The sequence below is a fragment of the Alligator mississippiensis genome, chromosome 11, assembly GCF_030867095.1.
Source record: "Alligator mississippiensis isolate rAllMis1 chromosome 11, rAllMis1, whole genome shotgun sequence".
Lineage (NCBI taxonomy): Eukaryota > Metazoa > Chordata > Crocodylia > Alligatoridae > Alligator > Alligator mississippiensis.
The window spans coordinates 49964983-49989963 of record NC_081834.1 but is presented as its reverse complement, the minus strand read 5'-3'; the positions used below and the strand labels follow the sequence as shown (position 1 = coordinate 49989963).

The 24981-nt window shown below is 47.0% G+C and overlaps 1 protein-coding gene across 1 annotated transcript; it reads right to left on the bottom strand.

Moving 5' to 3' along the window:
* Positions 1-8357: 8357 nt before the first annotated feature.
* On the bottom strand, positions 8358-22628 carry LOC102572568 (putative selection and upkeep of intraepithelial T-cells protein 1 homolog). The gene is made up of 10 exons (XM_059714043.1): positions 22383-22628; positions 17586-17735; positions 15816-16163; positions 15010-15124; positions 13280-13446; positions 12138-12242; positions 11490-11510; positions 10535-10556; positions 9115-9191; positions 8358-8736 (listed from the first exon to the last, which is right to left on the bottom strand). The coding sequence occupies exons 2-10, from the start codon at positions 17686-17688 to the stop codon at positions 8648-8650; spliced, it is 1047 nt and encodes a 348-aa protein (XP_059570026.1). The 5' UTR covers positions 17689-17735; positions 22383-22628; the 3' UTR covers positions 8358-8647.
* Between the last annotated feature and the right edge of the window lie 2353 nt (positions 22629-24981).

Below are 24981 nucleotides of genomic sequence, written 5' to 3'. Positions count from 1 at the left end.
TCCCTCTGGGATGCACAGGGAAATCTGACATGTTTTGACTCCTGATCCCACACAAGAGCTTTGGAAAATGAGGTTTCATGGAAAAAGCATCACTTTCCCCCGTTTGTTGGGAAGGGTTTAAATAAACTATTGATTAGAGAAATGTCTTGCAAGAAGATTTTACTCCTTTTGTGGGGCCAGGAGTGAGGAAAAGGGAAGAGAAAGCACAGGAAACCAATCAATATCCATCCCATCTGCTCCCCTGCCTTATATTTTGTTCACAGAAAAAGAAATGCAGATGCCTGTGCTTTGAAGGAAGAAAGAAAAGCTGTGGCAGCCAGGTTGAAAAATCCCAGGTACAGAGCTTGATACAGTGCCCCTTTTGGGCATACGCCCCTTTAAGACATGTATCATCATGTCACCATGGACACTTGTAATGTGGGAGGGAAAATGGCATTGTCAAGTATTTTTTTTCATATTTCTGCTGGCATCAACCGAGAAAGCTAGATATGGAAAGTATTTAGGTTTACTAGGGTTCCCAGTTGTTGCATTATATTTATCGTTGTCTATGTATTTGTAGTATTAGTGGTTAGGATTTCTGTTTTAATAGCTTAGTTAGTAGCTTAATATTAGTTGGTTTATACAGTTAGTAGTTTAATTTATATAGTCAGTAGCTTTATATTAAAAGTGGCAGGAATTAGTTTTTGAGTAATTCTTAATATCCCCTAGTGATAGGAATTTCCATAGTTTTATAAGATTAGTGTTAGGAAAACAACCAAGAACGGATAGAAGACCAGGATCCCGCCCAGTGCGTGTAAGTGGCTTGCTAGGGCTTCTCCTTCATTTCTGTTGCTCTTGGTTTCATAGTCTTGCACGCTGGTTCTGTCTCTTACCTGCCGCTTTCCAGTGCAAGGACACTGTCTGGGTCTGTGCATGTTCTCTCATCTCGTGTACTTGGGTTCCTTGCAACCTCTTGCTGTATAATTTGTGAGTCTCTTTTGACAGTCTTCTAGCGTGTTGCTTTCTGTTTCTTTTTCCTGCTGCTTCTCCATCCCTGTAGTGTTGACCCCTGTGCTCCTGGTCTGTAACTTGTCTCTTGGGATGGAATCACTGTCTTTTCTCATTTGGGGGCATCTGCCAACCTGCAATAATGACTAGCCTGTCTTGCAAAGGTGTGAAGAGAAATTTAGTGCCCTGGGGAAATATGTTTTTGAGGACTGCCTCCGCCCCGCGCCCCGTGACTGGACAAGGAGTAATAGGCAGACGTTTGGCGCCCGACAGCAGCAACCAGGTGAGTGTGGCATGGCCTGAGGATTTCCAAATATATGGTCTGCTTGTGTAGATGGGGAAACTGAGTCACAGGCTGCATGAGGGACATGCTAATGGCTGCAAGAAGTTATTGGCAGAGACTGGTGGGAGAGAAAAAGGCATTGCTATGTATTTTTTTCTCATACCTCTGTTAGTATCAACTCAGAACAGTTTCCTAGAGTTCCCAGTTTTTTATTGCATTGTTGGTGATAAGGATTTATTTTGTTAGTAACAGCTTAATATTAGTTAATGTCATTAGTAGCTTAAAACATATAGTCAGTAGATTAGTATTAGGATTGGTAGGAATTAGTTTTTCAGAAATTCTTAGTATCCCCCATTGATAGAGTATCCCCTACTTGATACGGGTAGTGTTAGGAATAGAGTAAGAATGGAGAGACGACAAGGATCCCGCCAAGTGCATGGAAGTGGCTTGCTTGGCCTTCTCCTTCCTTTCTGCTGCTCTTGGTTGTAAAGGCTTTCAGACAAGCTCTCTCACCTGGAGCAGATTTTTTATTGTCTGGGTTTGTGCATGCTCGAGAGAACATGTTGTTCCTTGCAACCTCTCCATGTTTAATTTCTGAGTTTCTTTGGTCTCTATTTTAGTGTCGTTTGTCTGTTTCTTTTTCCTGCCGCTTCTCAATCTGTTTAGTGTTGCCCTCTATCCTCCTGGTCTGTAGCTTGGGGTCTTGGAATGGATTCACTGTCTGATTTCACTTTTGGGCACCAGCAAACCTGAAATAACTGACCTCTCACCCTCTGGCCCTGCTGTAGCTATGCTATTGCTGATTCATTCCTATCAGGTCACACCAGATTAATTTACAAGGCTCCCCCTATTTCAACAGTCCCATATGACATTTCTGAATGATACAGGCCCAATTAATTATATAAACGTGAACTCCCATTGTGTTCATCCTCTCCCTCCTGCTTCAGTTCCTGCTGCTAAAGATGTCAGTAGCTTCATACCCTACAATATTACCTATCCAAGCACCAGGCCACAGCATGAGCAGAGGTTTCCCTCGAGGAGCAGGGATTATGATGGTTCTTGGCAGGATCCATGGGTGCTAGACCTTGGGGTTCACAACTAGGTAGGAAAAGCTCTCCTGCTGGTTCCCCATAGACTGCAAAGGAGTAAGTCATCTGTGCCTGGCGAGCCTGGGCCCCAGAGTGCCTTCTCCCAGTCATCTCTTCTCTTCCTCCAGTTCCCGCAGCCTCAGGTCCATGACTGCAGGCAAGAGCTGCCAATAGCACTAACGCCACCTGGAAGCCAGCGAACTGCTCCCACCAGATCTAGGAACAGCTCCCACACCCCCATGCACCGGACAAGAGTAGTGGGCAGACATTTGGCACCCGGCAGCAGCAACCAGGTGAGTGTGGCATGACCTGAGCATGTCCAAACATGTGCCTATAGTCTGCTTGTATAAATGGGGAAACCAAGGCACAGGCTGCATGAGGGACTTGTTGATGGCAGCCAGGAGTCATTGGCAGAGCTATGGATGGGGCCTGGGAGCCCTGTGCTTTGTGCATTACTCCCATGTGGTCTCGTTCCAGTGCCTAGGAGCTAATAGTGCCTCAGGCCTCCTGTTTCTCCAGGAAAGGCTGTGTTCAGCTAGGTTGGGCAGGAGCCCTCTTGGGCAACCCTGCACAGAGTCTCAGCTGCCTGCCAGGGCCCTGTGATTCCTGGGGCTGCTGTCAACAGTGTGGAGGATAACACAGGCTCCCACCAACTTGGGATCCCACACAACCTGCAGAAGGATCCTCAGCCCATGGCCATGTCAAGGTGCTTAAGGGACGGTGCCCAGCTTCCTGGCAGGATGTCAGCAGTCTCCATGCCTGCTTAAAAGTTCAAAGCTGCCGGGCTTTCCTGCCAGTCCACAAATGGGACCAATGGAACCGACAGTTGGAGGAACTGGAAAAGGCCCTTGTCCGGCTGCATGGCATAGAGAAGCTGGTGGTACTGTGGAGAACGGTGAATTCCTAGGGCATGGCCGTGCTCTCAAGGGGTAGATGTGTTTGTGCATGTGCTTAGAAGTGGCTATTGGGCTATTGGGCTTTGGGTGCTGGATGCATACAAACACAAGCAGACGCACACACACACACACACAAACACACACAGTATGGAGCCCACACTCTGGGTATCTCTGCACACATTTGAGGGTGTCCTGGGTAACACATACATGTATAACGCAGGTAGTAACGGGTTAGGTACTTCCCTCTCCAAGCAAAGGTGGCTGAAAGGTGGCATATATGGTTATTGGGCTGTGGGTGTTGGATGCATACAAACATAAACACAAACACACACATAAGGAGCCCGCATTCTGGCAGTCTGTGTGTATATGTGAGGGTGTCCTGGCAAGAACACACCTGTCACTGAGCCCTATAGTAGGGCCTCTGTGTGCATGATTGTGCAGCCTCAGTCACACTCATTGATCGACAGGCATGTAAATGTGTCAAGTGTCACTACACTAGGATAAGGAGGGGTAGCTGGAGTATCTGTGGGGATGTCCTGGGGGTGCTTGCTGCTGTCTGCACTGACTCCTTCTTTGTTCCCTTCGGCGTCCCACTGAACCTCCAGTTCTGGACCAAGAAGGAGCAGCAGGTGGTATTTTCAGGACAGGCAGAAGGAGCGGGAGTAGGAGGAGCAGCATCTTCTATGGCAGAGGCTCGGGTGAGAGGAGGAAGAAGGTGAAGGGCTTGTTCCTGTGGGAGGTCCCTGGGGTTAATGCCTGCCCATATGGAACCAGGGAAGGCATCAGTGGTGCTGGCTCTAACAGCAGGGTGCTGAGCAGCTTTGGGCCTTCAGTCCTCTCCCTGCCAGGGATGCTCCCACACACACCCCCTCTACAGCCCCTGACACCTCCTTCTTCCTCCCAGTCATCCCTCTTACAGATCCCCTGGAGTCCCCCTTCTCTGTGCTCTGGGGCTCTGTGCTCTGAGCCCAGGACTTTTCCCATACAGTTTGCACACCTCCAGGTCCCTGGCAGCACGCGAGAAGCCCATTCCATTAACACCACCTGGAAGCCTGCAGACCACCTGCAATGGGTCCAGGGACGGCTTCCCCCCTCCCCGGCACTTGGCTGGACAAGGGTAGTGGTCAGATGTTTGGCACCTGGCAGCAGCAACCAGGTGAGTGTGGCATGGCCTGAGGATTTCAAACCAAGTGCTTATATTATGCTTGTATAGATGGGGTACCTGAGGCACAGGGTGCATGAGGGACATCCTGATGACTGCAAGGAGTCATTGGTAGACCATGGAGCCTGGGAGCCTGTAACAGGGAACCCTGACCCTGTTACTAGGAGACATGGTGGCCCCTTTATGTCCAGAACCTTCCCGTCACGGCCGGCCGGTCACGTAGGGGTTGAGGCCCAAGCCCTGCAGCCGGTCAGGGGACAGGAAGAGGGAGGCCAGGACCCTACAAATGGCGAGTGGAGAAGGCCAGAGGGGCAGCAGGGAGGCGGACTCCCAATGACTGCGGTGCTGCGGCTGCAGTCTCTGTCGGAAGACTACCCCATGCCCGCAGCCGTCCTCACGATCAGCTGAAGTAAGCAGGCATGTTGCCTCCCTTGTTTGATGTTAACAACCGGTGGTTTGGGTGAGGCTATTTAGGGAAAGAGGAGGCCTCATTTGGGGGCCCACTGCAGTGTGGGGACCCCGGTGCCAGAGCGGGCGCAGCATTTTGGGGTGAGCTGACCCCAGCGTCAGAGAGGGCGCAGCATTTACGGGTGAGTAGACCCCAGCACCACAGAGGGGCAAGAGCCCGAGTGAGGGGTTGTGTTTTTTTGAGAGCTAGAGCCTGGGAGTCAAAACCCTGGTTAGCGGGGCGGGTTTTTTGGGTTTTTTTGACTGACAGGCCTAGCTAGAGAGAGAAAAAAAGGGGTAGGCCCACAGTGGCCTAGACCCCAACATAAAGAGCAATTTTCAAATACCATCTGTGAGGCTTGGGCTGCAGTGTAGGGGAGGAATGGAGCCGCAGATAGTGCCCCCTGGCATCAGGGCAGAAAATGGGCAGCCTCCCGCTTAATTACATCATTTAACTAATTACCAACAAGGCATTGCAGGTAAGAAGGTGGGCGGGGCTACCTTGAGATCAGCCCTGAGAAGGCTACTTGTTACAGAGCCCCATGCGTTGGGCAAAGTCCCATGCCCTCTTGGTCCTTTCCCAAGGTTGCCAGGAGATGCATGGATGTAACTCTCTACCAATAAGGCCTATTATCACAGCTACTGCAAAGCTCATAAGGGTTATTTTTAAAACTTGGAGACTTGACAGTGGACAAAGCGTGGTCAATGATGTAGCCCTGGCTCTCAGCTATCGTGAGCTGAGGAAATGTTTAGAAAAACATAATTCTGGCGATTAATCACTAAGTTCAGCTTCTCCAACTCCGCAGCTGTTGGGCCAGTCACTGTGGGGCATGCAAAAGTACATTTCATTCAATCTCTTGTGTGATTAGAAATCAATGGACAAGTGATGGGAATGACCTACAATTATTTCTGTTGGCAGGTAATTCTAACTGATGCATATCAAGCAAAATGAATGAAGTGTCCTAAGGGTGTCCCAGGCCACCTGTGGCTCCAGGGAAGGCGAAGTCAGGCAAGATCTGTCCTGGGCAACCCTGGACAGAGCCTCAGCTGCCTGCCAGGGCCCTGCAACTCCTGGGGCCACCAGGGACAGTGTGGAGGACGGCACAGCCACTCACCCCCTCGGGATCACACAGAGTGCGCAGCAGGAACCCCAGCCCATGGCCATGTCAAGGCACTTAAGGGACTGTCCCTGGTTCCTGGCAGGATGTTAATAATATCAACGAATGCCCAAGCATTCAAAGCTGGTGGGCTTTCCTGCCATTCCAAAAATGGGACCAGGGAAGCCAGCAGTGGCAGAGATGGAAAAAGCCCTTGTCCAGCTCCATGGCATTGAGAAGCTGGGGGTGTTGCAGAGAAAGGTGAAGCCCTGAGCCATGGTGTGTCTGTGGGGATATGTCTTGTGGGGTCGCTAGCTGCTGTCTGCACTGACTCCTTCTTTGTTCCCTTTTGTGTCCCATTGAACCTCCAGCTCTGGGTTGAGAAGGAGCAGCAGGTGGAGAAATATTTTCTGGACTGGGAGCAGGAGTGGGAGGAGGAGGAGGAGTTGCTTCTAAGGCAGAGGCCAAGGCTTGGGTAAGAGGAGGAGGAAGGTGAAGGGCTTGCTCATAGGCCCATGTGCGAGATCCCTGGACATTAATGTCTGCCCACACGGAGCCAGGGAGGGTGTCAGTGGGACTATCTTTGACAGCAGGGAGCTGAGTATCTTTGTGTCTGGAGTCCTCTCCCTGCCAGGGACCCTCCCACAATCACCCCTCTACAGCCTCTGACACCTCCTGCTTTCTCCACATCATCCCTATTACAGATCCCCTGGAGTCCCCAATACCCTCCACCCCAAGCACCTTCCCCAGGGAGGGTCTTGTCTGGCACTGAGGCTCTGCTTGGAGCCAGAGAGGATGAGCTGTTCGGGCCCATCAGAGTGAGGGTGACAAAGCCCTGCAGGGCAGGGAGGGCAGGGAGACAAGAGTCATCCTGCACAGCTGGAAAGTGCCAGAACAGCTGTGGGACAGGAGAGCATCCCCAGCACTGGCAGGAGAGGACAGCTGAAGTCAGGCAGCGTCCTGCTCAGCCCGAACTGCCTCTGTGACCAGCCATCATGGCCACCACAGAGACCACAAAGGAGATGTTGTGCCCTGAGCCCTGGGAGCTTCAGCGTTTTCCTAACGTTTCCTGTTCTTCCATTTTCTTGCAGGCACAGGAGTTGGAGGGACCCGCAGTCCTGGGCCAGGCCTTTGCTCTTCCCCAAGCCAAAGCTACCTCCCATCTAGTTTGACCTCCAGTTTGAACAAATAATTCAAAAATTAGTTGAACTCAGGATGTCCTTGTTGACCTTGGTTGGTAAAACTTAGAAAGGAGGACACAGGGGTGCAAAAGGGTACATCAGATATCGGGCAGGGAGGGGTGGGGGGAAGGAGGACCTGCTGCAGCCTCATGAGATCCCAACACACCCTTGAGAAAAGATTGGGACAGAAGTTCTTCCCTGCCCTGTGAAGACTGGTGATGTCAGGGAGAAAAAGGCATTGTCAAGTATTTTCTCTCATACCTCTGCTGCTATCCACCAAGAGACCTAGATAAGGAGAGTGTTTCGGTTTACTAGGTTTCCCAGTCGTTCCATTATATTTATTGTTGTCTAGGTATTTGTACTATTAGTGATTAGTATTTATATTTTTAGTAGCTTAGTTGATAGCTTAATATGAGTTAGTTTATGTAGTCAGTAGCTGAATTCATGTAGTCAGTAGCTTAATATTAGAATTGGTAGGAATTACTTTTGGAGTCATTCTTAAGATCCCCTATTGATAGGATTTTCTATAGCTTATAAGAGTAGTGTTAGGAAAAGAAAAAGAATGGATAAAAGACAAGGATCTCACCGGGTATGTCTAAGTGGCTTCCTAGGGGTTCTGCTTTGTTGCTTTTGCTCTTGGTTGTAAAGTCTTGCACGCTGGTTTTCTCTGTCACCTGCAGCTTTCCGAAAAGCATGTGCCATTTTCTCTCCTAGAGCATACTCTTGTCTTTTTCCTTGACCAGAAGAGGACTCAAGCTCCCCAAAATCACTCTCCACTGGAGAAACTTTTTCAGGTGAAGCATCACTGCTATCACCAGGAAGCAGCTTCCTCATGGGCTTTCCTTCGAACACACATGACAGTGGCTTTAGGAGCCGCTGTAAGGACTGCAGGCAGGATACTAGCTGCACATTTTCCTGTTTTTTTCACATATAAGTACTAGGTTTTTAAATGACCAGCAAGTGCAAGATCCTATCATTTTGCCCTGCTGATTTTCTTTTTGACAGACCTTCTACCTGACCTAATCCTGACCCTGAATGTGCTCATATTGATCCTGAGAACAAGACCCTCCACTCAGGAACAGGAATTTGGTCAGTGAGGAGCTAAATTCTTCAAGCTTACCTGCTTCTGCTAAAAAATTCTCATCAAGGGACCGAATATCAAAATAGAGTTGGGGAAAACACACACCAAGAAGAAACACCTTTTTCATTCAGCAGATATAGTTTTAAATTCTGTAATTGTGAGAACACCCAATCATTCGGTAAAAATTAAACAACAACAAGGAAAAAAGGGAAAATAACAAAAGCTTCTCCAAATCAAATGTGTAAGTCCTTGCAATGGCCCCATTTCAAATTAACTAAGACTTTACATAAAGCAACAGTGAAATGCAGGTTGTTTCCAGTTCTAGTGGCATTTACAAATCCCAACATTTTCTAGTCTATTTTAGTCTAGTCAGAGCCCAGCACACAGGGAAGTGTAGTAAATCTCTTAGGGTTGACAGGCCAATTCTACCATCTGGATCCTCTTCCTACACTTTTCCCATCCTCAGACAAGATGATATAGGGATGAGCCGTGTCTGGATCCAGAATCACTTTCTCTGCACAGGAGAAGAGAGAATCAGGGCATTGGGGCAGAGCTGTGTCCTGGGGGAGAGTTTGATCATGTCAACCAGCCCCAATGTGAGGGTGAATTAGAGAGTTTCCTGCCCTCCAGATTTACACAGCCCTGAATGGAAGGAGTTTTGGGGCCTTAGCATAGGGCAAGGCAGGTTGCAGAGATGGGTTAGAGATAGACAGAAACATTTGGCTGGGTCCAGGCTGGGACTCAGTATTGTTTCCCTCCTGCTCCTGTCTGTCACAGGAGGTGGGGATTACAGGCCCCGGTGGCACAGGGAGTCCCAGCAGTATATTATGGGGCAATCATGGAAATAGCTCACTGTCCCTTACAGTTTCTAATCCTCATTTCAAAAACTCACCCTGCTCCACTTCGCCAATGCAGGACTCGGTCTCCCACAGAGACATCTGCAGTTGTGCAGGCCATGGCAGAGACAACCTAGAGCACCAGGATGCAAGATATGTTTGCTTTTAGCTTTTGTACTGCTCATGAATGGCTCCTTTTTCTCAAGTCCTGAGTGGCTAACAGAAAGGAAGAGTCTCCCTTTGTGGTAAAGAGGAATGAGAAAAATATATACCCAAATGGCAGGGGAGGAGTGTGTGCGTGTGCATGTGGTGAAGAGGAATAGAGTATGGGTGTGCTGTGGTGTGTGTGCATGCATTAGGAAAAGGGTTAAGGATTTACCAAATGAAGAAGTCAACTGTAGTAAAACCAGGGAGGAAATCTTGATGTTTTAAGAAAATGACATAAGAGAAAAATCATGGTCATGGTGGTTGAATGGAGGAGCAGAGACTTTCCCAAATCTGCTCTGACCACAACAACAAACCCAGCTCCTCCAATTTCTGTTATTAGCCTGTGTAGCTCCTTTTGTCTGTGACTGCAGGATGGATGATACAGAAGATTCATTTCCTTACTTAAGAGGAGTCCGCGGTAGTAACTGCTGAGTCTGCCATTGGAAAATAGGGAAATAATGGAAAACCCCATCCCAGATGTAGTGCTGATGACTGTGGACGGAGGAAGACTTTGTGTACTGAATGGCAAGCTTAGAGAGCCCTGAATGATGACAGGAGGGCAGGGAGTCAGCACCAGAAAGAGGAAGATTAGAGAAAATTGCCCCTCTTTATATATGAGCATGATCATAGGAACTCACATGACTGCCCTCCACCAACCCACCCTCACTACTCCAGTGCCTTCCAGTTGCTCCATCTGCCCACTCTGATTTCTCCACACCAGGCCTGTTCAGCTGGTGGTCTGTATATTGTTCAGTTGATGTTCTTTCTAACGTTTAAAGCTTTGATTTTTATGCAGCCATGCAAAAATTTTAACTTAGTATTGAAAGTTGTCAAAAATATTCTCTAAAAGATTTTTTCTCTAGGTTTGAACAATAAAAGCTTTGTCTGAGTCAGTTCCTGTTGTACTCAGTAACGTAAAAGTAGGGCACTCATGTTAATGAAAACTGGAGGGAGAAATGAAGAAACTGGCAACCACAGACACCTATTCAAGCATCTGAAAATTATAACTGAGCAACTTAGCCCTTCGCTAGGTTCCTTCCCACCACTTAGCTACTTCCTCTTCCCAGGTTCTCCTCTTTTACCACCACTTTGAGAAGTCTACGGACCCCAGAGCGATGGAGATGGTGAAACCCCCAAATAGTCATTCTGGTTACAAAAGGTTTTGACTCCTTCCATCTTGGTAAAAATATTGTCATGTCCCAAACTGTTAATTAGTCCTAATGTATCACTGTAAAAAGGAGACGTTGATCCATGATGATTTTTCAGTACCTGGATGGCTCATGATTCTTCTCTGAAAGCAAATGGAAATAGGAATGAAAACTCGTCCTAGCAAAGGTTGCAGCAAAAGAACTTCTGGATGAAGACTGAAGTAATGCTTTATAGCAATGGGAAAACTCTTAAAGACCAAACAAAGCCATTGTCCCTTTCTACCACTGCTTCTATCCAGACACCATATATCAAAGTGGTGTTAAACCACAATGTCCTGTTGGACTTCTCACCAAGTTTTAGTGACGAAACAGCATTTTACCTCATCCTCCTAGATGAGGAACTGTCTGATGAATTCCTACTTGGGTCACCAACCAGTTGGATTAGTCTAATCCACTATATCAGAGCTGACAATGAACTCTCTTGAGTAGTACACAATGCCGCTGCCACTCTCTTTTCATTGCTCAGGCTATTATGAGCACATAAGACATGCTCAGGTCCCTATTCCAATTCACAGTTGGCTTCCAATGGCAGTTTAGGATTTAGGCCTTAATCAAACACCAACTACATTAATGGCCATATTTCAGTTGTGAGGGACCGCAACAGCTGGTGAGCACAAATCCCAGGAATAAATTGATGACAGCTGTGGGCAGAGGCGATGTGGCTGAGGTAATGTTGCTCTAAAACAAAGTTTAGAAATGAACTTAGAGCCTTGGTCATCCCTAGAAAGGTCTATAAAACCTTGCTGCCCAGAAAGTCTTTTCAGTACAGCAGGACCTGAACTCAGAGTGCTGACACCTCCTCCTCAAAAGAAACAAGGAACAACACTGTCTTATTTCAGGGGCGGTTATACCCATAGAAGAGACAGAACTAGGTACTCTATGAAGTCCATAAGTGTCATCACTATTTAGCATTTATGCATAAGGAGCAGACAATCAGCCGAGGGGCAGAATAACAGCAGGAGATGGAGAGATATGAGAACATGGATATATTGCATTAGGGAAAGAGAAAAACTCACCAAGTTTCTGTTGAAGGTCACCTAAATAAGACACAATGAGAAAGAAAAACACACTGGTTGAGTCTCTCAGTGGGTGGAATTAAGACCAGCCCTCTCAAGAGAAAATCTATCCAAAGACTACAAAGGTCTGGTCTACAAAGACCAGGTATCCCAACTAGACACAGTGAGCTATGAGGTCCTAGGGCAGGATTCCTTTTCAAGGATATGGGCTGGCTTCAGAGCAGCATAAAGTTCCTCATGACCCCCAGTCCATTTGTGCTGGGCCGGAGGTAACCTGGTCATTACGCTGACCCTGATATGAACATTGAAACCCTGCACATCCCCTATATGAAAATCTGCACAGTCCATATCCTGATGACTGCACTCCTATGTTTCTGCTACACTGATACTTCTCATCTGACCATGAGAAAGCATAACCATCATTTTATTTCACTGGACAAAGCTTTTCCCTTTTACATGGGAAAGAGATGCTGTACCATGTGCTAGCAACAAGGGTATTTTTAGGGACTCTGCAAGCTTTGTATTATGCACACGGTAAAGCTGGTTTCACCATTTCTTAATGGGTATTATTTCCCATATAAGTTAGATTAAGGTATTAGAAGAAAGCTCCCTTACTAAATAGAGCATAACCACCCTTAGAAAACTTACGCTTTATCTTGAGGAGATATATAGTCAAGAGAATAAAGCAGAATAATACCACTAGCATCACACACAGTGCCACCATCCAGGGATTCACCTTTGGGAAAAAGGGATCTGAAAAACAAAATGCTTGGGACTTCCATTAGTGTGCAACTAGTGACAAAAATCAAGTGTATTAATTCCACAGAAACATATAACTATTCTCCAACTATTTTCCAACTGGTTTTACCTGAGGGCAGAATGAGAGCAGAATCTCTTCAGCACTCCTCAAAAACCAGAAACTGATTCCAAATATGCCTCTAACTGAGCACATCTGCACATTCATGAATGTGCCGAAATTACTGCACATTACATTTAGTATCTGTGGGCACCTGTACACGAATGTGGAGGCTTCTTCAATGTGCTGGGGTCCCATGTGTCGGAGCAAACTTGATTATTGAGTCTGCTGGAGCCTGGTGATTGCCACACTCCAGCAGCCTCCTGCGTCGTGTGTATTAGCGTCCCTGTACGTAAAAATGTTGGTGGGGACACTTGAATTAAATCAACTAAGTGTTAGTTCAAGCACCCCTACCAACCTTTTTAAGTATGAGGGTGCTGACACAAGAGACTCGGTGGCACTTTGAAGTACCGCCCCCCCAATTACCCCTGGAGCACATGTAAAAGTGCCCTGAAATACCAGGTACTAACTCAATGTGTAGTAACCAGTGCTAATGCACAGTAGCACCAAAAGACAGTCTTTTAGTGTTGCTAATGTGCAGTAGACTAATTCTGCACATTAGCACAACTTTTACCAGGATGTGTTATTTGCAGTAGAATTCATCTACTGCACATTTATCATCTCATGTAGACATGCCCACTTACAGTTTTAACATGGATTTATCAGTGAAACAACAGGATTTATCTGATGAAGTGCTCTTTGATGGACTAAATAATTCAAATTTTCAGACTATGAGACTGAAATGATTTCAGAGAGTTACACTAGCAATCAATTTGTCCCTCAGTGTTCATTATTATTTAAAAAAGCCAGACTAAAATCAAGGTAATCAAATTAGTCCAAATATGGATTAGCCACCCATCTTCCCTGTATAACTTCTATTAATGCTTCACTTGCTTCCAGGGGGTGTAATTTGGGGCTATGGATGGCAACCAACCTGATATAAAAATTGCCGATTCCTTCACGTGATTGAGTAAGTTGTTTCTGATCCAACAGGACAAGTTCCGGTGCGAATGTTCATATATAATGATAGAGATTTCTATTTCAAACAGGCCGTCCTCCCTCTTGGATCTGGTTCCAGAAAGTGGTGTTAAATTCTGTCCACTTCAGTCTCTCCACAGCACTCTGGGCTCAGGGAACCACCCTGCTGATCGACAAACCATTCGTATCCCTCCATCCCAGTAATTCTCAAAAGTAATTTGAGGAGCAGAGCCTATGCCTAGAGGAAAATTAGGGGCATTTCTGTAAAAGTTATGATCTAATTTTGTAAATTGTAAGGCATGGGGCTGAGAGCCTTTGCACTCAAGAGGATCGACTACTGTCAGTTGTGTAGTTATGCACTGAAGAGCATTGGTATTTCAGTATCTAACTGCTATTCCCCTTGTCACCTCATGGGGCTACTATAGATGTGCAGGGAGCTGGCTCTGATGAGCTGGAAATCCAGTGCGTTGAAGCAGACTCAATTAATTGAGTCTGCAGGAGCACGACATTAACGCACTCCAGTGGACTTTAGTGTCACGTGAATCGGCATCCCCACACCCTGGGAAAAGCGATGAGGTGCTTTGAACTAAAGCTCATTTGATGAACTTTAGTTTAAAACTCCCTGCTGCCATTTTTCAGCTTGGGGAACACTGATACATGTGACACACGGGCACTTCTAATTAGCGTAGCTCACTAATTAAAGTGCCCTCCCAACCCTGCCCACCCTGGCCCTCCACTCCTCATGGACCACATGTAAAAATGCCCATGGAGCCCAGAGTCCAAGCTAGGTGCTTCAGCTCACTTCCCACAGGATAGGGAGAGTCAGGCACCTAGGAACATGATCCATAAATGCTACCAGCTAAATGGTCAACTTGGTTTTGGGCCTGATCTGGAAAGTCATCTGGATTGGGCTCTGAAGGTGAAATGGGCAGGAGAATGTCCCATTTCTGAGTGCCTGCATCACTTAGGCAGTTCTTATTATGTCTAGCAGCAACCGTTTAGGCTCCTAGAGCCAAATCCTATGTCACTTCACCTGGCCAAAAGAGAGTTTTCCAGACCCGTAAGAGCCATTTCTGGTACTTACGCTTCATTTGAAGTGTTAGCAGTGGTGTGGTGTGGATGCAGAAACATCCACATAGCAACTCCACATGCACAGTAGGCTGCATTCTGGCCAGGCCAGTACATGGCAAAGTACATGCATACAATGTGTATTAATAAGTCACAATATTATGTCCCCCAAAAAGTCTCTCGCTGGCAGCTTTTGACAGAGAATAAGGAGAGTTATCCTGTGTTTAAGACCCACTAGTTGACAGGTCAGTTCACTTGCCTGGAAAGAAAGAGACATGGATCCTAGGCCTGCCTCTCCAGATGGAGTTTGAAACAGCATCTCTTGTGACCTCCTAGCATAGTATGTAACCATAATGCGGCAAGCCATGTACTGATCCAGCCCACCTTTGGAAGTTGAGTCATTCTACTTTGTATTTACAATTCACTGGCTAGAAGAGGTGGAGAGTAGTTGGAAAGATGAACTAGATGTCAGCTTCTGTGGTCCCTTCCAGCCCTGTTTCTCTGGGCCTATGAGTCCATGACTTGAGATGATGGGCAGGGTTACACATCCTTGCAGAGAGGAGAGCTGTGACATGGATCTTTGAATCAGAGGTGGTTATTAGATGTACATTGCTCTACTTGCCGGCCTCCTCAGTCACATTTCTGCTGGTGGGGGTAGATGCCTGAAGGAAATAAGCTAGAATGTGAATGATGTACAGCGGGGAACTGGCCATGTCCTCCTGTCTTGATTTCTCTCATGGACAAAGGGCACAAGCCCTTACATGTAGTATGTTCAGGGGGGGTTGTGGAGCTCTCCAATATGGAGTCACAATTGCTAGGAAGCAAAGTGTTGCCCACCTCCCACCCTCTCCCCATCCATTCCTCCCTCAGGAGTCTCACCTTGCTTCCTTGCCCAGAACCCACCAATCCAGAGCCGTCCTCATGGGTCCCTCAGAGCTTCCTGCTCTCTGCTCGGGTACGTGCTGGTCCACTCCCTGGTTGACCCTCCAGTCTTTCCTTAGCATTTCCATGCTTTCCTACACATTCCCTCTAGATGATGCTCTAGTTTCTGATCTATCCCACTGGTCCTTAAAGCTAGCATAAGTGCTGTAATATTAATGGCAGCTAATTTTCTGGAGGTCCTCTCTGCTCCACCTCCATCTCATGCCTGCTTCACCTATAGCTACCTGCCTCCTGCTTATAGATGTCCTGGATTCCTACGCTAAAGGAGACCAAAGCCAACTGTCTCCTTCCCCAACAGGTGCCCATGGCCACGTGCATCCTTCTTTTATTGGCCCCAAGTGCAGGAAGGCTGCTGAATGACTAGTACCCCATGGGTAATATTGTCTTTCTACGTGTCATCTAAGTGGGCACTTTTTAGTTGTCAGATTATGAAAGAAAAAGCTGTAGGTCATACAAAATTGGCATAGATAGAAATCACTGACCTGCTACCCTCAGTTCCAGTATGGCTTCTGCATAAGAGATCCCGTCTGTAACACAGCAGTGAGATGGCCCCTCATCCGGCGGTCTAGTGTTGACAATCTTCAAGGAAACATGTCCGTCCATGAGGCCATCTTTCAGCAGCTCTGTCCTTCCATGATACTTTGGCATCTGCTGTCTGTACTGATCTTTCCCATTGTGGTAGAGGTGCACAAAAGTCTGAGGCTCATATTGAAACCACCTCACTTCCATGTTCTCCACACTCGTGTTGAGGGACAAGTGACAAGGCAACACGGTTTCCTGTGCCACAATGGCAGTAACTGGCTGATCAGGTCCAATGACCCTAAATTGGGCTGTGAAATGTATGAAGCAATAACTCAAGGAGAGAAGGAAAAGGAGATTTTCCACATGAATCACCAGGAGGCAGATACCCACCTTGGAGGAAATCAGCCAGAACTGGTAAAAGTACAAGCAACTGAAACAGTTTTACCAGGAAAGCATCATGGTGAAGACACAAGTACCTTTCAAAATATTTCAAGTGTAATGGGCTTTTCCGCTGCAGTACATCTGTGCAGCACCTGTGGCACCTCTCTCCACAGCCAAGAGCAGCTGCAGGAGGCTGCACAGACTTGTGGCTCCACTCTCCACCCGCTACAGAGATGGGCTGTAGGGTTGTCTGGGACAGAGAGGAAAAGAGTGCAGGATTTTGACACTCCAGCCCCAAATCCTCCCAACCTCTTCTCTCCCCCTCGCAGCAGGGAAGAGAGGGACTGAGGACTGGGGCAGGAAAGCACAGCTCTGGCGGTGGCAGCAGCTGAGATCAGAAGTTTTTCGTGGTGATGTAGGGCTGTGTAATGGTGGTAGGAATGTCCTGCCACCAAGCTTCCACCTCTCCAGCCCCCATGCCCCAAATCTCTCCTTTCCCTCACTTTACTGGAGCACAAAGGTAGAGTGGAGATTGGGGTCCAGAGAGTCCAGCTCTGGCATCAGCAGTGGGCAGTAAGCAAGCGCCTGCTGGGGAGGGTGCTGGCTCTCAGTGTGAGTCCAGGGCTCCCCGTGGGGGCACAGCAACAGCACAAAACCCAGGGAGAACCTGGGAGCTGAACAAGTGTCAGGCTCTCTACCCCATTCACAGAGCACGGGGAGAGTTCAAAGGCATTTGAAATGTTTCAGTCATTACGTCTGCTCCCCTCCCCCGCCCCTCGCCATCGCAGGTAAACTTAACGACAGCTGTAGCTGACACCTGCGCCCTTAACTAACGTTACCTGGAGCTATTCAGTGCCTGCACCTGGCAGTTTGTGTGCAATACTGAATGCATTTTTTAATTTAAAAGTGTCAGTGTTTTTCTTTGGAAATTTTCTGAAACATTTGCTCCACAAAAATTATGATTATTTTGAATTGTCTGCTTACTTTGCAATGAGAACACATTGATATATTGGGAAATGTTTTTTTCAAGAGCTTGCTTTTCTTGACCGCTGTGCTTCCAGGTGTGCAGTGGGGTGATGGTGACGTGTGTTCAACAGAACGGTGTTAAGGACCATATCCATACCAACATAGAAAAAGAAATATAGTTGTGTGGAAGAGCAAGTAGTATACCTCTGAGGAGCTTGGTGGAAAAAAACATTTTCTGTATGCCTAGAGAGGTGTGCATGTGTGTGTGCAGTTTCTGTTCAGTTTTCACAAATTCCTTAATATGATACAATCTTTATATCAAATAATGAAATAATTCCCAGAGGAAGCAAAGGGACATACATTGATTAGGGGATTCCTCCTACCTGTTGTTCGCTTGAAGATATGAAAAGTCATGAAGAAAATGATCACACCAGGAAGAGACATGCTCACACTGAAGCATTGAAATGAGGAGGCCTTCTTCTTCATAGTGAGCCAAATACAAAAGTAAAAGGAGCATGAGGAAGAGTATGAACCTAGTGGGTAAAGCAGAGAAGATAATGATCAGTCCCAGTACAATGAATTTGGCTTTTCCTGGTTATGTGTATTCAGGGTAAAGAAGATGATTTCTTGCAGGTGACACTTTGCATTCAATGTGTCCAGGTTGGGGCTCCATGTTCATCCTGGAACTATATTATACTTGTAAGCAATATAAACAATTGCAAATGTGGATACATTTCAGCTAAAGGGTGTTTGAATTCAAGCTCCAGTTTTTCCACTTTCCTGAGTCCTTGTAAGTTTTTTTTCTTTTAACGATCCTGCTCTTACAAGTATTTTTATACACAAGGAGTAATAACTGCCATGAGAGAGAGAGCTGTCATAGAGCTTGAGTGGTCACTTGTAACAGCTCCTAAAGCAGGATGACGGACAAGAAGTGCAGACACACAAATGGAAAAGCTTTGGGAAGAGAGAACTCGATGCTGGGCAGCAGAATTATTTCTTGGCTTGTCCTCCAGCTTCCACGGCCTGTCTCTGCCCCGGCATGGCCCACAGGGCCAGGGGATCCCACAGCCATTGCATTGAGTAGGTCCTGGGATGCTGGAATGCCACAGAGGGTGAGGACCAAGCAGCACACGGTTGAGGCAGTGGTAGGGTGCAACAGTGGTTGCCCAACCCACCATGTGGTGTGGCAAGGGGTAGCCCATGTGCTGTGGTACAGCATGTGGCCCAGGGACTGTGTATTTTGCATCCCCAGCCATTCAGAAGTAGGACAGCCCTGATTTAGACATCTAAAAACTGATAAAACATGACTTAGGCATCTAAACCTTGTGGAGACGTGCTGACCAACCATGGACTACAAACCCCAGAGGCACCTGGAAGCAGGAAGTGAAGTGAGAAGAAACCCTGCAGAGCCCTGCTGCTGGACCGCACATGCCAGAAAACCTAGGGGGCTGCAGGAAGAGGTTGGGGATCTCTCTGAGCCCGGGCTGGCTATATGCCAGAACTGCTGGAGCTGATGGTGCTGCCCTGAGCTGAACCGAAAGGGAGAGAAGCCCCTGCACAGCACAGATGAACCCCAGACCGAGTGCACAGGATCCCCGACCTGCAGCCCTGCACAGAGCGACTCTGGACTAAAGGCTGTTTTTTGGGGGCATCCCCAGAGGTGGGCATGGGCCTCTACGTGCAGATTGTATGTACCCCAGTGGTACTGACCCTACCTATTTACTTGCCCCCTAAGTGTATGTTGTTATACTGTGGATGCTTATGTACCTGTATTTGTCTCTTCCCATTGGCCTGTTGGCCTGTGACCCTAACCCCAAAGACACTTGATATAAAGTAAATCCCTCACTGGATGAAAGAGGAGAGAAAAAATGGTATACACAAATGGCAAGTGGTAATAAGGAAGTAAAGTGTGTGCATGTTTTGGAAGACGCTAAAAGTGACTGACTTTCCTCTTCTCCTCGTAAGGAGGAAAGACAACTGTGGCTAAATAAGGGTAATAAATTGTTACTGAAATTTCCTTAAGTGGCTGTTTTTAGTTACTTAAGTGCCAAAAATGCCACTTACGTGGAGATAACAGTTGTGTTAGGGATTCAGTCTCAGAGTCTTAGATGACTATGCAGGGTTTTGTTACTGAATGTGTAGATGACCGCGTAGCACATAAGTCCCAAAAGCAAGATCACAGATGAAACCGATTCTCCCATTTTTAGCTCTCGTACCTAAGTGGTTAGACCACTGGCATGGGAAGCTGGAGGTCTGGTTTCCATGATCTTCTTGTACAGAGAAGCTTTGAACCTGTATTTTTCTCTCGTTTTACAGCAGCATGGTCTAACCACCATAAGTCAGGAATTCCCCAGACCTATTTTTGACACTCCTTGTGAATCTTATCCACTGCCCCTTGCATTTACTAGTGACTGGAAAAACTGGTAGAGGCCGGTTCAGAGGCTCAGAACTTTCCTTGCTACGTGGATTTCATTAATTAAGAATGAACTTCTCTTGCCATCATGAACCCCATTCATCTAATTTATGGTTCTTTTTCCTCTCCAAAGCTTTTTACAGCTGTGTTCAAAGAATCCTTTAAGATTAGGGAGACATAACTCTCCTTTGTAGAAATGGGGCTACTTGGGCACATTCAGATCACGATCTTCCAGATATTTTGTGCATCTCACCTGAATTATGTATCGTGCCATTCTAACCTATGAAGGTGTAAAATCCACAGCTGCATTATTTCCTTGATCTCCCTTAGTCCCAACTTGAAATATAGATGCACTGTTTCCCACCCAACACAGCCAACCCAGACCACTTCCAACTGAAGCTTTTCCATAACACTTGGGTGATGCCACTTGGGCCTGTTGCCTTTTTATTTTATGAAGCCATCCAATTTCACAGGCATCTCTTCTCTGCGTAGCTCAGTTTCTGCTAGTGCTTCGTGCAAAAAATCTGTCAGCTTCTCCATCCCTTGCCCTCACCCTCACAATCAACCTCACCCCCTTGCACGAGTTTCTCCTCTGTTGGCTGGGTCAAACGCACCCCTCAAAGCAGTATCATGGCTCTTAGATTCTGAACTCTGAAATCTGCCTCCCGTTTTCTTTCATATCTGGTGCTCTCTTATCTTCTCCTTTTGCCCAGTCTTCTCCAAGGAATTTCACAGTGCACACTCACAGCTAAATCCAGTTTCATTCTCAATGATTAATTGGCACATATACATAGCTACCGTTGTTGGCACTTAAGAACAATTTCAGATTCTACTTTACCTTGCAGCAAAACAGAATCACTGCCTATATTTCTGCTAGGGGTAGAGGTGAAGGAGGAGAAGAGTAGCATGCATTAATCCAACAGATTGGTGTTTAGCTAATTTACACAAGAAGTGGGAGACCTGGGGTCTAGGCTCCATGTCTCCTAAACGTAGGGTTGAACTGCAGATCCTTAATATCTGCACTCCACCCAACATGCTCAATGGCCTCTTGCAAGCTTGGACACCCAGAGGTGAACTGCCAGCTGTGCATGAATGCCCTAAGCTGCACATAGGCATTTAGCCTGTGGATTTAGCCTTTGGACTTCAATGTAACATTAAGTGGTTTGTTAATATTTAGCTTCCATGTGAAAAGTGAAATAAGATTTTAGCGCTAACTTTCTCAAGTGTTGGTTAACTTTTCTGAAAAGAAGAAAAACTGGTTTGCTTACCCAGTCAGGGGAGCTACCTTGAACGTCCTTCAGTTTGTCATTCACTAAAAAGCCCTGGCTTTGTAGAAAGTTTTTACATTTCAGAGACACCAATTATCACCTTTCTCAGGCCGGGCCCCATCCCTTTCCTTCTCTCACCCAGAGACCAACAAGCAACTCTACTGCACTGGAGGTATTTCCAGCAACACGCGCACAACCCTGATCTGCAGCCCCCGCCCCGTGTGGTCCCGCGGCGCCCCGCACTCCCGCCCCCCGCCCCGCCCCGGCTCCCCCCGCCGAGCAAAGCACATCTCAAGCTCAGCTCCCGGCGCTCAGGTGCTGCGCCAGGTAGTCTGGGGTCTGGAGATCTGACTAGCGGTGGCCGTGTTGAAAACAAACCGGGGAGGAAATGCTGGTCTTTTGGCTGGTATTTAAAAAACCCGCCTGGGCACAGCACAGCGATGGGGCTGGCCACAGCCTCTCTTCCTCCTCCTTTCCCAGGGGCAGCATCTCCTGCCCGCACAGCCCCCTGCACACGCAGGCACCGGCCCCTGTGCTGCCCTCAGAGGCAGCCCCTGCCCCTCCTGCCCTGCAGCAGCCCCGGCCTCCGGCCCCGGTCGGCGCTGGGGGAGGGGGGAGAAGCTGGAACCAAATAAAATAAAGAAATAAAGCTACCAGCAGCGAGTCGCAGCGGCACCCAGTGGCCAAAGGGCTGAACTGCAGAATAGCGCAGTGCCGCCTGGTGGCAGAAGATAGGAATTACAAGTCTTTGAGCGGATTCCTGTTTGAACGACGCAAGTCCATAGATAAGGCGATGTAACCGCGGAGTGCCGCAAAATAAAACATATCCGAGTAGTGTTAGTTTAACGTGCCAAAAACACACAGAGTGGTGGGAAATCCCAATCCTGCAAATACAAATGCAGTTGTGCCAGCATGAACAGGATATCTCGTGCCATCTACAAATGCCCTCTGGTGCCAGTTCAGCAGGGATGTGTTTTCCCATTCATCAATACTTTAAAATGTTTTGGACTCTTGTGGACCTCACAGCTAGTACAATATGGGGTTTCTAATTTGATTAATTCTGGAAATATGGTTTCTTCTGCTACTTTCAGGGACACGTATCACTGTATTTAGCTTGGCAGTCAGAGCGTGAGAACTGCAGTTAAAAGAGATGAAAAGAGGAAAATTAGTACATGACACTACAGTGAGAAACCTTTGGTTCCCTCCTTTCTTCCACATAAAGGAAGCTCTTTTGTTACAAATATACTTCCAACTTCAATGCAAGAAGGATGGTTCCTTGTTTGTTTGTTCTCACCAACCAGTCTGTGACCAGATGGACTCTGAATGCCATTCATTTAGAAGAAACAAATGATGCAATTTTGAATAAAGACTGAAACAAACTATCATGGGATCATCTAATCTTTGTATTATTACATTAACTGTCAAAAATGGTGTCTGTCAGAGAGTAAATACAACACCCCTATCAGCTAAATTTTGTCAAGAAGCTGAAATTCACCTACCTGATTGATCCTGCTTAGAAGTTTTGTCCTATGTGCAATCCTCAAAGAGACAACTCCCATTTATTAAAATGGACTAAAATATTAATTCAAAATGTAAAATATTAAGTTTCACAATTAAATGCAGTCATAAACTAGCTGCAGGTTTTACTGGAACCATTCCTTCCAGGATGAAACAGCCCTTTTTTCTCTTCCAAATGGATATATGCGATTTCCTCTTGAAGTGTCCCTGGCTGGGAAGTGAAGGGGTCGGCGTACAGGAACTCAGAGCAATTCCAAATCCAATTCAGTGAGAAGAGAGTCTGCACTTAAAGAAACAGCCACACTTCCAATAGACTGCAAGTAGGGGCACCTAGGAACAGAGGTCTGGAAGCACCTCTAAAGCCATCCAGTTTAGTCCTCTGCATTTCCAGGCATTCCCCTTTCCTCAAAGTTTCCTAACAATGACCCACTTCTAACTTCCATATAGAACAAGTTCAAGAACCAGACCACAGTGTAACCCCAGAAAATGTCACAAGTAAAGGGGACATGTGGGCACTGATACTGCAAGGAGAGAGGAGTTATTGAATATATGCACAGAGCATCCAAAGAAGAGGAACATACCTCCTGCTGTCCTTGCCACTCTAATGTAAGGGAAAAATCCTGATCCGCGGTTTGAGAATTGGCTTGACACAGACCAGAACAGCAGAGCAGCATTATGATGAACTTTTGAGGTGTCTATATATCAGCAGGAGGATCAGCCCATCCCAGGCACTGCGCCCCCATTGGAGATGTGGCCACTGTCCAAAGCAAATAAGAGCAAGAGCCCAGGAGCTGGATGACAGCTTTTCCTTCCATTCTTCTACTAAAAAGTAGTTCTTCACTTTTTTCACACTGACCTGAAACAGACCTCCTCCTTCTTGCTGCCTTCATAGAGGTAGAAAGTGAGGATAACGGAAGCAAAGTATGAGTGACAATCCCTGAGGGCATCTCCTTTAGATGTTGCAATTGCACTTTGCTGTGCACCTGGAAAGGACCTCCCGAGGTCATCTAGTCCAACCTCCTGCCTGAGGCAGGTTTGCCTAAATCCAAACTATCCTATTCAAACCATAATCGACAGGATCACTTTGAACATAGCCCTAAACGTCCAGTATATCTGCAAACTTGCAGAAGGTGCACTGTATGGGATCTGCCAGGTCATTGATGAAGACAGTGAAAAGAACTGGCCCTGGGATCGACCCCTGGGGCACTCGACTTGATACTGACTGCCAACTACACATAGAGTCATTGATTCTTCTCCTCCGAGTGCTTAGAAATGGATTCCTTGAGGATCTGCTCCATGATTTTTCCAAGCACAGAGGCAAGGCTGACAAGTTCCCTGGATCCTCCTCCTTCCCTTTCTTAAATATGGGCCCTATTTTTGCTCTTTTCCAATCCTCTGGGACCTCTCCTGATCACCATGAGTGCTCAAAGACAATGGCCAGTGGCTTTTAAATCTCATTAGCCAGCTCCCTCAGCATCCTTATGTGCATCCCATCTGGCCCCATAGACTTTTACATATCCAGCTTTTCTAAGTAGTCCCTAACCTGCTCTTTCATCACTGAGAGCTGCTCAGCTCCTTTCTGAAACGTGCTGCCCAGTGCTGTAGTCTGGGAGATGACATCTGTGAAGACTAAGGTGAAAAAGACATTGAGCCCTTCATCCTTTTCCGCATCCTCTGTCATGAGCTTGCCTCCTTCATTCAGTAAGGGACCCACACTTTCCCTGATCCACCTCTTCCTACTGACATACATACTAGTATAGGATCCAGTGTACAGGTGCCTCATTTGGGAAATTGCTCCCTTGGGTCTTTATTCATGAAGGTCTCTGGAAAGACACCATGATACAGATCTACAATGCAGTGATCATCCCCACTCTCCTCTACAAGTGTGACCTACCATGGTCATCTCAACAGCCTGTACAGGGATCACTACCTATGTCCTAGGAAGATCCTCCACTCCACATGAAATGGAAAGATTGTCACACAAACACCAGCATCCTGGCTGAAGCCAATGTTACCATCATGGAGTCAATGATCCTCAAGCACCAACTTCACTAGACCAGACATTGTGTGGGGATGTCTGACTCTGGACTCCCAAAACAACTGCTCAGCTCCCAGTCTAGGCTTGGCATGAGATCTCACAGTGTCCAGAGGAAATGCTGCCAGGGCATATTGAAGGCATACATCTAGAAAACGGATGCCGACTTGAAGAACTAGGAAGTGCTGGCTACCAACTGTCTGCAGTGATGACCCAGTCTCAACCAATGGCTGTCCATTGCAAGGTGAAACATATTGCCCAGAAGGGAGAGAAGAGAGGACAGAGAAAAGACAAGTGCAGGAATCACTGCCCACAGCCTACTTTCCCCTGAGGACTGCTTTCCCCTAACTGCTGCAGATGGCTCAAGGATTGGACTCTTAACTCACCTCAAGACCCATGAATGACTCATGGCAGAGATCATCCCTGAATCAAGGGATTGGTGACAATGACATCTCTTGCTGCATGAGTCACTTTATCTCTGCATACGGACAATTTAAGTCTTTAGAGAAGTGTGTTTCCTCACAGTTTATACGTCACTAAGTCTG

Bases quoted from the DNA above. Each gene is read 5' to 3' on its own strand.
- LOC102572568 (XM_059714043.1), bottom strand. From the start codon at position 17,688: ATGAAGAAGAAGGCCTCCTCATTTCAATGCTTCAGTGTGAGCATGTCT. The intron at 16,164-17,585 runs GTAGGAGGAATC...TACATTTCACAG, and splicing joins TATCTTCAAGCGAACAACAG to CCCAATTTAGGGTCATTGGA. The intron at 11,511-12,137 runs GTAAGTTTTCTA...TGTCTTATTTAG, and splicing joins ATATCTCCTCAAGATAAAGC to GTGACCTTCAACAGAAACTT.